Source organism: Urtica dioica, chromosome 10 (genome assembly GCF_054948205.1).
Source record: "Urtica dioica subsp. dioica isolate 48M chromosome 10, U.dioica_male_clone48M_v1_H2, whole genome shotgun sequence".
NCBI lineage: Eukaryota > Viridiplantae > Streptophyta > Magnoliopsida > Rosales > Urticaceae > Urtica > Urtica dioica.
Window position 1 is genome coordinate 7,672,499 of NC_142765.1, and position 15,343 is coordinate 7,687,841.

At 49.3% G+C, this 15,343-nt stretch overlaps 1 protein-coding gene across 1 annotated transcript; it reads right to left on the reverse strand.

Moving 5' to 3' along the window:
* Nucleotides 1-13,612: 13,612 nt before the first annotated feature.
* Nucleotides 13,613-14,513, reverse strand: LOC149383363 (uncharacterized). The gene is made up of 2 exons (XM_089627759.1): nt 14,329-14,513; nt 13,613-14,255 (listed from the first exon to the last, which is right to left on the reverse strand). Exons 1-2 carry the CDS (start codon nt 14,511-14,513, stop codon nt 13,613-13,615), a joined length of 828 nt encoding a protein of 275 aa, XP_089483885.1.
* Nucleotides 14,514-15,343: the final 830 nt, after the last annotated feature.

Consider the following 15,343-nt stretch of genomic DNA (forward strand, 5'->3'; position numbering starts at 1 on the left):
TGATAACCACTTCGCAAGTCAATTTTTGGAAAAATACACGCACCATGCAATTCATCAAGCATATCATCTAATCTAGGAATAGGAAATCGATACTTTACCGTGATGAAGTTGATGGCGCGACAATCTACACACATGCGCCAACTGCCATCTTTTTTTGGGACGAGGAGAACGGGCACCGCGCATGGACTCAAGCTCTCGCGGATGTATCCTTTGGCCATGAGGTCATCAATTTGTCGCTAGAGCTCCTTTGTCTCGGTTGGATTAACACGGTACGCTGGACGATTTGGAAGGGCAGCGCCGGGGACTAAGTCAATTTGATGTTCGATGCCGCGGATTGGTGGCAAACCGGATGGAACATCATCGGGAAAAACGTCCGCAAAATCCTGTAACAATTCCACAACAAGACTAGGCAAACTTTTGTCAAGTTGGTCAGCGTGTAAAAGATGTCCTTGTGCAAGAACATCAGAATCGGTTTTTCATTAAAAATTGCCTTTTTAACCTTGCTTGCACTCACTAAAAAATTTTGTTTTCTCTCATGGGTTTTGACCAGAGTTTGATTGGCTTTTTCTTTGGTACTCGTGGTCTGTTTGGGAGAATGGCTAATGTGTTTAATGTGGTTGGCATTTTGGTGGAGGTGAGCTTGATCTTTGAGGACTTGGGATGGAGAAAGTGGGGAAAGAACAATCTGATGGTTTTTGTGCACGAATTTGTATTTGTTGGAAAGACCGTCATGAACAGTACGTCGGTCGAATCGCCAAGGGCGGCCAAGGAGGAGGTGACACACTTCCATTGGTGCAACGTCGCATAAAACTTCATCCTCGTATTTGCCAATTTTGAAAGGGACAAGGACCTGGTCGGTGACGCGTACTTCGCCACTATCGTTCAACCAATGGAGCTTGTACGGGTGAGGATGCTTGGAGGTTGGCAAGGACAGCTTGTGGACAAGGATGGTGCTTGCGACGTTGGTGCAGCTGCCGCTATCAATAATGAGGCTGCACACTTTGTCATGGATATGGCAGCGAGTGTGGAAGATGGATTCTCGCTGCGCGTGCTCATCATCGTCTTTGGCGGAAACACTAAGCACTCGCCGGGTGACCAAGGTGAGTTGTTCATCTTCAACTTCAACCTCATAGTCGTCGTAGGTCGGTTCGCCATAATCAACACCGGTTTGGGTTGCTGCCTCATCGTCCATGATTACATCGCCGTCAGGTAGGAGAATCATGGAGCGCTTGTTTGGACATTCAGAAGCAATATGGCCTTTACCTCGACACTTGAAGCAGGTGAGGTTGCGGTTACGTTGAGGGGTCGAAGCGGGAAGCTTGCCTTTGTTCACGGGGTCGGGAGGTGGTCGTTGGCGAGGGACGGTTGGTAAGGCCGATTGTGGCTTCGGAGGAGAGTATTTGTTTTCGTCGGTTTTGGGGAAGGTGGATTGCCATGGTGTTTTGTCGGGGAAGCGGCTGTATCTTGTGGAGTCTGTTTTGAGCTGTTTCTCGACCACTATTGCCATATGCACCAAATCCTCCATGTCGATAAACTGTTTGATTTCGACTTGGCGTGCGATATCTCGGTTGAGACCGGACAAGAAACGGGCCATGGTTGCCTCCCGTTCTTCGTCAACTCCGGTGCGCATGAGAGTCATTTCCAGGTCTTGAAAGTACTCTTCAACTGAGCGTGAACCTTGTCGAAGACGCTGAAGGCGGTTGAACATGTCGCGGTAATAATGGGTCGGAATGAACCGCTTACGCATGACTGTTTTCATCTCGTCCCATGTGGCAATGGGCTGTTCGCCGACACGTCGTCTACTAGTGGAAATCTGCTCCCACCATATCAAGGCATAGTCACTGAATTCCGTGGCGGCTAGCTTCACCTTCCTCAAATCCGAATATTGGTGACAATCGAAAATGAGTTCAATCTTCCGCTCCCAATCAAAGTAAGCGTCGGGGTCGTTCTTGCCGTTGAAGGAAGGAACACGCATTTTGATGCCGCGGAAATCATCATGATGGTGACGGTGGTGTGCATGAGCTCATCCTCGAGGGTGATCAAAATCCAAAACATCGGAAACAACTTGTTCGTCGTCGTCGTTCGTCCAAGTTCCACGATGCGCTGGTGGAAGGCCTCGTCCGCGTGTTTGTCCGCGGCGTGATGGAAAACCACGTCTTTGGCCTCCTTGGTGGTAGAACGGGTTCTCGAAGTCAGGTGCTTGCCGTTGCTCGGTGTGCACAAATTCGGCAGTTTGATGTTGTTCGATGTTGTCTAAGCGGGCAAGAATCGGATCGAGGAACCGCTGCATGGTTTGGACAAGGTCGTCCATCGTCAAAGGTGGTTGTGAGGATGAAGCACTATCTCGTCGAGGAGTTGTCATGAATCTGCGTAAATGAACAGCAGTATATATATACGATATATAAGGTTAATGGTCCTCACAAAATCACTCCCTTACGTGTTTCGCTCGTAATTTGGAAATTCACTCGTGTTTGGACACTCAAATATGGCTTTTGCTATAATGTAACACTCTGCCTTTTTCCGCTCGTAAGTCTTCTTAAAATTTTAAAACTCAAACAGAAAAACGATCAAGGTGGTGGTGGCTGAAGGAAAAAGCTTGAAAAAAAAAGGTAAAATTTTCGACGGTGAACAGTAAAATCCGTACAAAATGGTAAAAAAAAAATCACTTTCGTGAGAGGGAGCTCAAAACGCTCAGAATCACACTAGGATGCCAAAAATACAATAAAATTTCTTCTGGAGCTCAGAATCACTTTAATTTTTTTTTTTTTTTTTTTTTTTTTTTGGCTAAGAACTGGAATGGTATATGCTAAAAGATTGAGGAGAAGAAGTATTCTGGGATATATAATATGGAAGAAAGTATTTTGAAGGAAATGAAAAGAGATAAATTAAACACACAAGAGAAAAAAAAAATTAAAAGTTTTTTGGAGAGAGAGTTTTCTGGAGTTTTTTTTTTTTTTTTTTTTGCGTTTTTTTTAAGAAAGGGTAAAAAAAAAATTTGACTAATTGAGAGCCTACGCTCCCGATATGGTGATGGAGAATCCCTTCGAGAGAATGAAAGGAGCCTCGGATCAAAGCGGAACGAACGTGGAGTCGTCTCGAGAGTCGAAATACTTGATCAGTTTGGTCTTGAATTTGCAATTTCGGATGTTGTTTGTGGATTTATGGTTTGTATAGATTTTGGTCGAATTCAGATAAGGGTCGTAGAGGTTGTATGGAATGAAAATCGCCACAATAGTTTATGATTCGAACTATTGATAAGATTGGATGAACAAGAACGCCACAAGGAATTGCCTTGATAAGTTCTTCGTTTAGGGCTTAAAATTTCAGAGAACTAATACTCATACAATTGTTTGATAATCAAAGATGGTCTGTCTTCTTCTTCCACACAATTGATACAAATACTCAATTCGAGATTATGGTTACAAAAACCAAAGAGACACCATAAATCTCGAATTAACACAAAAAACGAAATAACTCTCAGACCATAAACTCACAAACGGTTGCAAGAAAACCAACAGTCTCACACACACATAAAATTCGTTTATCCCTTTGGGCTTGACTCTATTTCGGATTATTGCCTTGATTTTGGGCTGAGATCATGTTGACGATTCTGGGCTCTTCTATGGCAATATTTTGGGCTCCAAACTTGTGAAGTAGGCTGGTCACTTGCTCTTTGAAACTCTTGGTTCGGGCTCGCGTCATTGGGCCCTCCGGTGTATCCTTGATTGAATGCGAATGCATGTTCGTGGTGATGTCCTCATCATATGGGAAGAGCGGAAGCCGACCTTAGCGACGATACGCTAACTCGGAAAAGGAAGGTAGACCCAACGGGTCCCATCTGGGAGTTATACGTAGACGGAGCATCTAATGCTCGGGGGGCTGGCGCCGGAATAATCCTGATTAATCCCGACTGGGAAAAGCTGCGATACGCCCTTCACTACGGCTTCCAAGCCTCCAACAATGAAGCTGAATACGAGGCGCTCATTGTAGGGATAGAGCTGGCACAGAAACTCGGCTCCCATAACCTGCGAATACACTGCGACTCGCAGTTGATCGTAAACCAGGTTAGAGGAGATTACACCGCCAAGGAACCCAACATGATCGCGTACCTGGCTAAGACAAACTCCAAACTCGATGCCTTCTCTTGGTTTGAGATTCACCAAATCCCGAGAGAACAAAATTCGGAGGCTGACGCGCTTGCTCGCCTCGGATCTGGCATCGACGAAGACGGATTGGGGACCGTACCCATTGAATCTCTCCCACGACCATCCGTCTCCCGAGACGAAGTCGGGACCATAGAGGTGGCATCTCAGCCCACTTGAATGGACTCAATTGTCGAGTTTTTGCGAAGAGGGGAACTCCCCGAAGACCGCAAGGAAGCCGATAAACTGAGGGCCTTAGCATCCAAATACACGCTCCGTGAGGGCATACTCTATAAGCACGGTTACTCGACACCGTTGCTCCGATGCCTCGATAGCGTTGAGTCGACCAAGGTCCTCCGCGAAATCCATGAGGGCATCTGCGGAAACCACGCCGCTAGAACTTCCCTTGCGCTCAAAGCGCTTAAGCAAGGCTATTTCTGGCCTACCATGAAGCGAGATGCTTGCGAATGGGCAAGGCGTTGCGATAAATGCCAGCGCTTCGCGGAAATTCCGCGACAGCCCCCGACCCCGTTAAACAGCATCGTTGTCCCACGGCCCTTTGCTAAGTGGGGCGTGGACATCATTGGCAAGCTCCCTAGAGCGCCAAGGCAATACGAGTACGCCATTATCGCCATCGACTACTTCACTAAATGGGTAGAGGCCGAGCCGCTTGCCAGAATAACTGAAGCAAACACGACAAACTTCATCTGGAAGAACATCATATGCAGGCACGGTATCCCCGCCTCGATTGTGACCGACAATGGAGCACAATTTGACAACGCGCGAGTAAGAGATATCTGCGATCAACTGAAGATCAGCAAGACCTTCTCCTCGCCGCGTCATCCTCAGGCCAACGGCCAAGTCGAGGCAGTCAACAAGACTATCAAGAGCAACCTGAAAAAGAAGCTCGAAGACAAGAAAGGCGCCTGGGCCGAGGAATTGCCATTCGTCCTATGGGCATATAGGACAACCGCGCGAAATGCCACCGGCGAGACGCCATTCTCCCTTGCATATGGGGTCGAGGCCGTGGTTCCAATTGAAATCGAGGTACCCACGTTCCGAGTCGATACATTCGACGAAGCGGACAATGACGAGGCCATGTGCCTTGAGTTGGACCTGATCGATGAAAAGAGAGCGGAAGCATTCAGACGCCTCGCCGCACAGAAGCGCAAGGTCGAAAGATACTACAACTCTAAGATCAAAAGGCGAACCTTTGCCGTCGGAAGCCTCGTCCTTAGACGAGTGTTCCAGAACACCCAAGTCCAAGGCACCGGCGTCCTAGGCCCGAACTAGGAAGGCCCTTACAGAGTCCGCAAAGTCATTCACGACGGGACATACTACATCGAGCACACGGACGGAACTCCGATTCGCCACCCGTGGAACGCGGAGCACTTGAGGCAGTACTATCAGTAGCTAGCGTCCCCCGCATTTTTATCGTTTTTATTTCCCATTTCCAATAAGGCCTACGAGCCAATGTTTTAGGATTTAAATTTTCTCGCAAGTTTTTCGCAAAAGTAATAAAACTCGAGTTCTTCGTTTCAAATTCCGTTATATGTAAGTTTTCTGGTTATCAACAATTAACTTATAACCCAAAAAACTTGGGGGGGCTAGCTATGGTAAGGAAACTCTCAAAAGAACACGCTCCACCAAAAAATCTTAAGATGCCTACATGGCGCAACCTAAGACGCCTACATGGCGCACGTAAGACGCCTACATGGCGCAACCTAAGACGCCTACATGGCGCACGTAAGACGCGTAAAGGCGCAGCCCGTAAGACGCCTACATGGCGCAACCTAAGACGCCTACATGGCGCACGTAAGACGCGTAAAGGCGCAACCCGTAAGACGCCTACATGGCGCAACTTAAGACGCCTACATGGCGCACGTAAGACGCGTAAAGGCGCAGCCCGTAAGACGCCTACATGGCGCAACCGAAGACGCCTACATGGCGCACGTAAGACGCGTAAAGGCGCAGCCCGTAAGACGCCTACATGGCGCAACCTAAGACGCCTACATGGCGCACGTAAGACGCGTAAAGGCGCAACCCGTAAGACGCCTACATGGCGCAACCTAAGACGTCTACATGGCGCACGTAAGACGCGTAAAGGCGCAACCCGTAAGACGCCTACATGGCGCAACCTAAGACGCCTACATGGCGCACGTAAGACGCGTAAAGGCGCAACCTGTAAGACGCCTACATGGCGCAGCCTAAGACGCCTACATGGCGCACTTAAGACGCCTACATGGCGCACTCAAGACGCCTACATGGCGCACTTAAGACGCCTACATGGCGCAACCTAAGACGCCTACATGGCGCACGTAAGACGCGTAAAGGCGCAACCCGTAAGACGCCTACATGGCGCAACTTAAGACGCCTACATGGCGCACGTAAGACGCGTAAAGGCGCAGCCCGTAAGACGCCTACATGGCGCAACCGAAGACGCCTACATGGCGCACGTAAGACGCGTAAAGGTGCAGCCCGTAAGACGCCTACATGGCGCAACCTAAGACGCCTACATGGCGCACGTAAGACGCGTAAAGGCGCAACCCGTAAGACGCCTACATGGCGCAACCTAAGACGTCTACATGGCGCACGTAAGACGCGTAAAGGCGCAACCCGTAAGACGCCTACATGGCGCAACCTAAGACGCCTACATGGCGCACGTAAGACGCGTAAAGGCGCAACCTGTAAGACGCCTACATGGCGCAGCCTAAGACGCCTACATGGCGCACTTAAGACGCCTACATGGCGCACTCAAGACGCCTACATGGCGCACTTAAGACGCCTACATGGCGCAACCTAAGACGCCGACATGGCGCAATCCAAGACGCCTGCATGGCGCGCTTAAAACGCCTACCTAGCACGGCCTGATACGTCCACTTGGCACAATCCGGCACACGTAAGGCGTTTACGTAGCATGGCTGATTCGCAGTTGAAAATACTTAAGAACGCAAACCATCCAAGTGACTGGCGTGTTTGAAAAGGTATCCTGCTGAAGTAAAAGGATGGGCAAAACCGTTGACACAAACAATTGACCATCTAATGACGCCGTAAAAGATGGATGTGCGAAAACATTCATAAGAATAAATGAATAACGTCTCATAAAAGAAAGGGGCAACCGCCTCAAATCCTAGAAAGCATGCGCTAAGACAAGTGCGCTAAAGGGAAAAATCCTAGTAAGCAAGCGCTAAGACAGGTGCGCTGAATGGAAAAACCTAAAAAGCATGCGCTAAACACTTGCGCGAGAAAAATAAAAAAAGGAAAAGGTCACTCGGAGGGAGCGTCGCCTACAGGATCGGCCCCGTCGAGTGATGGGAACAGCGAGTCGAAGAAGTGGAAGGTGACCCCCCGAGAAACATTCTCGGTAGCTGTGGCGTCCCGACACTCCACCGTCGCCGCATGTCTTGCCTCCTCGACTCCGACATCAAAGTCGTCTTGAAGGTCGGACGCAAGCTGTTCCGCCGCGGCTTTCTCCTCGGTGACTCGAACCACCTCCTCCGCCAAGGAGTCGCGCTTACGCTCCGCACGAACACGGGCAGCCTCACTCGATGTAAGATGGCCCTGAAGAATGCCAACTTCTTCCGTGCGCGATTCCAACTGACGGCGAAGGTCCCGCGCTTCGCTCCGGAAGACCTCCGTCGATCGAGTCGCCACTTCAAGGGCTTGACGTTCCATCGTTAGCTCCTCAGCCATCTTCGCCACCGCCGCCTGAGCGCGGTCGCACTTGCCGCGGGTAACTCCCAATTCCACGCGAGCCTCCTGAAGCTGCTCGCGGAGACTCGCAAACTCCGCCTTTGAGTGAGAACCTTGCTCGGCGTGGGCCAACAGAGACTTCGCTTGAGCAAGCTCTTCCTGGGCACGGCTCATCCGCCTGATGAGATCGTGAAGGATCTTCTCGCCCCGGGTCGCTCGAGCAAGCACCTGAGAAGGCAAAAAGATAATTTAGCAAAAGAAAGGTTCATCACAAACGAGGCAAGGGAAACTTACTCTCTATGCATCGAAAACGCCGTGACGAAAGAACTCCACGTCGCTGCTGGCCACGACGCTCTTCCACATCTTCATCGAAGATTGAGCGAGGCCCAGGGAATATTCCCCCCTAACCTCTGCAGCCTCCACGTCAACCATCGAGTTTACGCGCTTGGAGTCCGAAGACGTGTCGGGTAAAGCCGAGGAGGAGGGTCGCTTCAAAGAAGCGCGAGGACCACTCCCCGTCCGATGATCGGTATCGGGTTTCTCCCGACCGTTCCGAGCGGTAATCCGACAACGGACCGCTGCCAACGACTTCGGGTCCCGAGAAGCCTTCGCTAGGCGCGCTCGAGCCCTCGCCCTAGCCGAAGAGACTACAAAAGCAGCAAAAGCTAAAAACAAGAAGCAAGAAGTGTGAAACATCGACATACCTTGCGGATCGCCACTCGAGAGAGATGATGCGGCACTGGGGACACTCTCGGTCCGCTGGCTAGGAGGAAATGGCGGGAACCACCCGGTGGAAGCCATCAGCTCAGGGGAACGAAATCGTTCGACGGCTTTCCGAGCCTCCGACATTCCTCGGATCTCCTTCACAAAGTCGAGGTCATCGGCCCCCACGTTAGCAGAAAACTCGGCCAAGGGGCCGAACCGGAGCGGCGCATCGCCAAAAGCCTCCGCCGAGACCCACACCCATGGTCGTCGATTATACTTCTCTGAGTCGACGATCAGCTTAGTATTCCGGCGATCGCAGGTCACAAATAAACTGGGTTGCCCGGGCGCAGGGAAGACCGCGATGAGATTGCGAAAATCACTCACGGTCATTGCTCACTCAGTCTGGCAATGCCACTCCATGTAGCACATCGCCACTATGCGGTAGAATGCCGGGCTCATCTGACATGCGTGCACCCCCAGACGGGCGAGAAGCTGCTGAATGATGGGTTGAAACGGCAGCCGCGACCCGCAGTTGAGACTTGCAACTGAAACTGCGGCAAATCCACGACGAGGTCGGAAAGGACGGTCGCCCTGTAAAGGACGGAGAAGCGCCACGGACGACGGAATGGCGAATGCCTCCCGGAGACCGACGAATGTCCGATAGGTGAGCGAGCTCGAAGCATCGACCCCCGAACAATTGAAGTCCTCGGGAGCAGCAAGGCCCTCCTCGGGATACCACTCCGTCCTAGCAAGCGACCTCGCCGATACTAACGCCTCTGCGTCAGGGGTCTCGGGCTGAGAACCCCCTGGCTCCGCGGAAGGGTCCCTGCCCTCCGACATGACCGCGGCAGCTACCGACGGTACCTCGGGACGCTCCGATGAGAGGCCTTCGGCCCCCGGACATGTCTCTGACTCACCTCCGGGATCTTCATACTCGGGACCAAAGTCATCCACGCAGTCTATCTCATCGAGAACCGACTCTAGCAGAGTCACCGCATCCGCGTCCGTAACATCCCCCGGCACGCCTTGAAAGTCCAAGTCGGACTGCGGCACATCGAGACGGGCTTTGTCACGAGCCCCCTTGCCAACTAAGTTGATCATGAGGCGAGGGGCAGGCTCCCCGGACGCGGGATGATCAAACTCCCCACCTGTATCGTGCCCAATTGGCGCGCACTCTTCGAGAGGCTGAGCAGCGGGCACGGTCGCACCCAGCTCGCCTTCCTCCAGCCACTGCTCTACTCCGCTCGGATTTTCTTCCACGTGCAGAGGAACTTCCCTTAATCCCGCGAAGAGATCTTCCTCTGCGTGTTCAGAACCCTGAAACAAGAGAGAGAAATCAATCTCGGGACTCTCAGCTGAGAAAAGGGGAGGGACACCCATAATGCAAGCGTAAAAAAAGAAAACAAGCGTAGAGAAAAGAGAAAAAATAAAGTGAGGAATAAAGGGAAGGGGGGAGGCCTATTTATAGACTTCTGGGGGGGTAGGAGTCGAAATCCTACTCCCACAAGGAGCAAAATCGGAGAAAAAACACCAAAAAGTCGGAGTTCTCCCGCGCAAGGCAAACCAGCCCCGCGCATGGGGCGCGCCGCGCGCCAAGCCCGCGTGCCGCGCGGGTCGCGCTGCACAGACCGCGCGCCGCGCCGTCCAGGGCGCGCGCCGCGCGGCCCCCTGAAAAAAAAAGAAAAAAAAAGAAAAAGAAGAAAAAAGAAGAGGAAAAGATTTTTCCTCGGGGTCACAAGACACGGGAAATATTTTCCTCAAACAACCAACTAGAAGAACAAAAAGTTCATCGCTGGGACGCCTCCCGAGCGACGAACCTGGGGGGCTAATGTTGTCGGTCGTTTTCGGAAAACCCGAGACGCCAAGAAGGCACGTCGCTCAAAGGGCCGATGGTCAGGCCGAAGGTCCTGAAGAGCGGCAGGTCTTCAAGCCCTCGCCTAAACTCTTGACTCCTCGAGTCGAGCCTTGAGTCAATCTCCTCGAGTCGAGCTTCGCTCCTCGAGTCGAGCCTCGAGTCAATCTCCTCGAGTCGAGCTTCGCTCCTCGAGTCGAGCCTTGAATTGTTCCTCGAGTCGAGCCTCGAGTCATTCTCGAGTCGCTCCTCGAGTTAAGTCGCTAGTCGCTCTCGTCGAGTTGAGCCTTGCTCCTCGAATCGAGTCACTCTCGTCAAGTGGAAATCTTCATATTTCACGTAGGAAGAATGATATTCGAAGGCCCGCAAGAGCCCGACAAGACGAGCCGTTCGTCACGCACACAACGCGCTACGCCGGCCAGCCGTGCAGCAGACGGCGCGCCGCGCCAAGCAGGCGCGCGCCGTGCGCTCTATGCGCCGCGCCCGGTGACCCGCGCGCCGCACCCCATGCGCCGCGCACCGCGCGCCGCGCGTTGTGCGCCGCGCTTTGTGCGCCGCACGCGCCGTGCGCCTCCACTTGATGGCATGCGCGTTCCTAGTCCCACATGGACGAAAAAGGGACCTTCTAAGGCTCCCAAACACCTATATAAACCCCCTCCCATTGAGGGGAAAGCCATCCCATAATATCCAATAATTCTATTAATCTCTGATCGACGCGCTCGATTTCTTACTCGCCTCTGCTTCTCTGGATGCCATATTTGGCCTGAAGCATACTCCCTTCTCTCTCCCCCGTTCTCAAAGGTTCCGAAGCACTCACGGGGACTTCCCGGACGTCGCTCCCTTTGACCGAACGTTCTCCGGTGCTCAAGCACGCCCCTAGGGTTCTCGCCTAGAGTTACCCTCGCGCGTCTAACACGCTAGACGCGTACGCGATCTCCGAAGTTCTGAGACGCCGCCGAGGACTCCTCGCGCCCCGTCTCCTTCGTCGAGCACGCCTCTCCGCCAAGGTTCCGCGCCTCATACTGCGTCTTACACGCTTGAACTACGTTCTGACCTGATCCCACGCACGGGTACGTAGGCAGCCGACAACCAAGGCACGGTCACTCCTCCTCCTCACCCCCTACCTCTCCCGAGATGAGGGTTGATCGGAGAAAACCCTAGCTCGAGACTATCGAGTTCACACTCTTGGCCCGGGTGCGATCACTTGGTCCGGCCTTGGATCGAACTGCCCGAGGTTTTAAATAGTTGTTCATTTTCGTGCGACAACACGGTCCATTACAATCTATGATTCTATGTCAAGCAACATGGCTCATAAAAAAATGGTGACATGCCACGTCCAACAAATTGCGGAATTTCTCCCACTAGTCCTCTGCTCTTTTGATGCGTTTGATCGTATGGGCATTGAAGACAGGAGCTCAGCCCGGTTCACAATATCCACGTCGCTCACCATGCCACAGCAGAGCAATGGGTACATATATAACTATTATTTAATAATACCGTATTTATATGATGAACAAGTTGTCTAATCGCAATTTTTTTCAAAACAGTGGTGATTGTGGCATGTTTGTCATCAAGGCCATGGAGTTTATGACTCACGGCATAGATCTGCTTGGGGTCAAACAAGAGGATATGAACATGCACTGGCAACAGCTCACGATCGACTTATACCGGCATGGGGCAGCGAAGTTGGCGACCCATGTTGGATCGGACCTGGAGATCGATGAAAATTAGGAAACAATGTTGTTCACGTACTACTATTATCTTAATCTTTTGGTAAATTAGGAAGCAATGTTAACAATAGATGATAATTAGGAAACTTCTCAAACTTTTCATTTCTCTTTATTTTTATGATATCATGTTTAATGAATATCAACAATATTTCAATTATCAGTTTGTATTTGTTTTTTTAATGGTTTTTACGTCAATTGATGACATTGATATCAACAATTGACGTTAATTGTTGACATATGTGATTTCTGAGCTCTCTGTTTGTTTGTCAACAGTTGACGTCAATTGTTGACATTGATGTCAACTGTTGACGTCAATGTCAACAATTAACGTCAACAGTTGACATCAATGTCAACAATTGACGTCAACTGTTGACATTAATGTCAACAAACAGAGAGATACAAAAGTAGTCTGAAATAAGTATAATTAAACAAAGAGATTCTCTCTAACAAAAGTAGTCTGAACAAAGTATAATTAATACACTAAATAAAGCTATAACTAATCCGTGGACAATGGAGTAGCACTACTACATGTTTGACGGTTGTGGCCGAGTACCCCACATCGCGCGCACTTGCGCCTCCTAACTTCCTCCCCTTGAGAGGGTATTCTTCTCTTTTTCGGCCTACCGGCGGCACGCGCTGCGTGTTCAGGCGGAAGAACTACAATATTCTCCACCTCGGGGGGATAACCCAACTCGAAATGTCGCCATGAGGATGGTGTACGTCTGCGTAGGTTGCCCACAAATACTCGGTTGAATAAAACTTGGAAATGAAGTTCTCAACCGGACGATTACGTTCACGACAAGCCGCAATTCCATGTGGACAAATAAATTCATGAGCTTGCCATCGTCGGCATAAGCATGTATGTTCTTCTAAATTAATGGCATATACAATCCCCTCTCTGTCAACTACCTCAAACTCCTCGACTGCAGATGGCCTCACCTAGCACAAAAAATCACATTTCATCTTAAAATCATGAGAAATCTAACATTGTTGACATTGATATCAACAATTGACGTCAACTGTTGTCATCAACGTCAACAATTGACGTCAATTGTTGACATCAATGTCAACAAACAGAGAGGTCATAAATCACACATGTCAACAGTTGACGTCAACTGTTGACATTGATGTCAACTGTTGACATTGATGTCAACAATTGACATTAACTGTTGACATCAGTGTCAACAATTGACATTAACTGTTGACATCAGTGTCAACAATTGACGTCAACTGTTGACAATGTCAACAGTTGACGTCAATTGTTGACATCAATGTCAACAAACAGAGAGCTCATAAATCACAGACGTCAACAGTGTCAACAGTTGACATCAATGTCAACAATTGACGTCAATTGTTGACATCTTTAGTAAATTTAACTAAACACTTATCAACATTCAAACAACATATGAAGTGTATTTTTCTGCTCTGGCTTGGTATTCTTTTGTCAAAATGGTTTTTGTATTTGCCGCAGCTTCCCGACGCTCATAAAATCATCTCATACTTCGCTCTCTCAGCCAATCCATCAATTTTGAAACTGGAAATTGTCTCACCTTTACATTTAATGCATTTAATGACTCCGCATTGTTGTTCGTCATGATACCATACCTCTTTGCCCTGAACATACACCTTGCCCATCTTTGGTACCCGACATCATTGGCTAAGTAGCGACGTATTTCTAGATTTTCAGCGTCCAACATGACCATGAAACTTTCAAATTCCCGCTGAGTGTATGCTTTTGCGGCACCGTAAAATTTCCACTTCACCTCCTTCGTGATCCCCTTGAAAGTAGTCTTCAAATTACCGTGTAGATGGAACATGCAAAAACCATGATCACAATTTAGAAATACCATCTTGAGGCCATTGATTATACCAGCATGTCTATCGGATACAAATACTTGTTGCTCCCGTTCCCCAATTGCGTCCTTTAATTTTTCAAAGAAGTAAATCCAAGCCTCGTTAGATTCTGAAGGACCAAGACTGTAGGCTAGTGGAAAAATATGCTTGTTTCCGTCCATCGCACATGCCGTATATAACATCCCTTTGTAATAATTCTTCAAATGCGTACCATCAACAATAATAACAGGCCTTACATACTTCCACCCCGTTCTCCATGGCCCAAGTGACATGAAAAAACTTACAAATACACCGCCATCACCAGTGACAAGGTCAAAAAAAAGAACCCAGATTCTTAGTCTCGATCATGTACCTTAGCTTAGGCAAGAATTTGTACGAGTCTTTCGAAATGCCGTAGAGGGACTTTAGAGCCTCCTCTCTGGACCGCCAAGCTTTTTTGTAAGACATAGACACTCCGTAATCCATTTTCATGTAATTCCTTATCTCTTTTGGTTTGCTCATTCCCACGGTTGGATCAATACACTTATGCTTAACCATCTCTCATATTAACGAAGCTGTTGCTTGAGGGTGACGTCATTGCCTTAAGTTTAGGGGACAAGCGTGCTCATTGTCAAACCTAAAATATGAAAATTACACAATTAGTTTCAAAACCCAAATGTCAACTGTTGATTTTAGAGTTATCACATGTTCACATTAATTGTTGACATCAATTGTTGACGTCAATTTTTGACGTCTGTGAGATATTCGCTCTCAGTCAAGAGAAGGCAAATAATTCACCGACGTCAACAATTGATGTCAACAGTTGACGTCAATTGTTGACATCTGTGAATTATTTGCCTTCTGTTGACTGAGAGGAAATATCTCACAGATGTCAACAATTGACGTCAACAGTTGATAACTCTAATTCAAATTCATAATTCAACAAAGTGTTTACCTTCTAATTTGAAATATGGGCGTGTTTTCCTTTCTCACAGCTCGAACAACCCATTTACAATGCTTTCCCGGACAAACAACGTGCAAAGTGTTTTTGTCCGAGCTCTTTGTCATATACGAGAAGTTGTTGCGTATGGCGAACAACATCAAGTGTTTCTTTAAAGTCTTTTTATTCGAGTACAATGCATAACGCTTAATAAATATAGGGGAATCACCATCCAAAATAAGGGTGTCTTCTCTCGTAGTAGACGAACTTGGCACACTATGTGGAGGGGACGGTGGAGGACTTGTTCTTCGCGGTGGAGGAGGGGAGTTTCGTGGTGGTGGAGGGGGGGGAGTTTCGTGGTAGTGGAGGGGTGAGTTTTGTGGTGGTTGAGGAGGGGAGTTTCGTCGTTGTGGAGACATAGAGTTTCGTGGCGGTGGAGGGGAGTTTT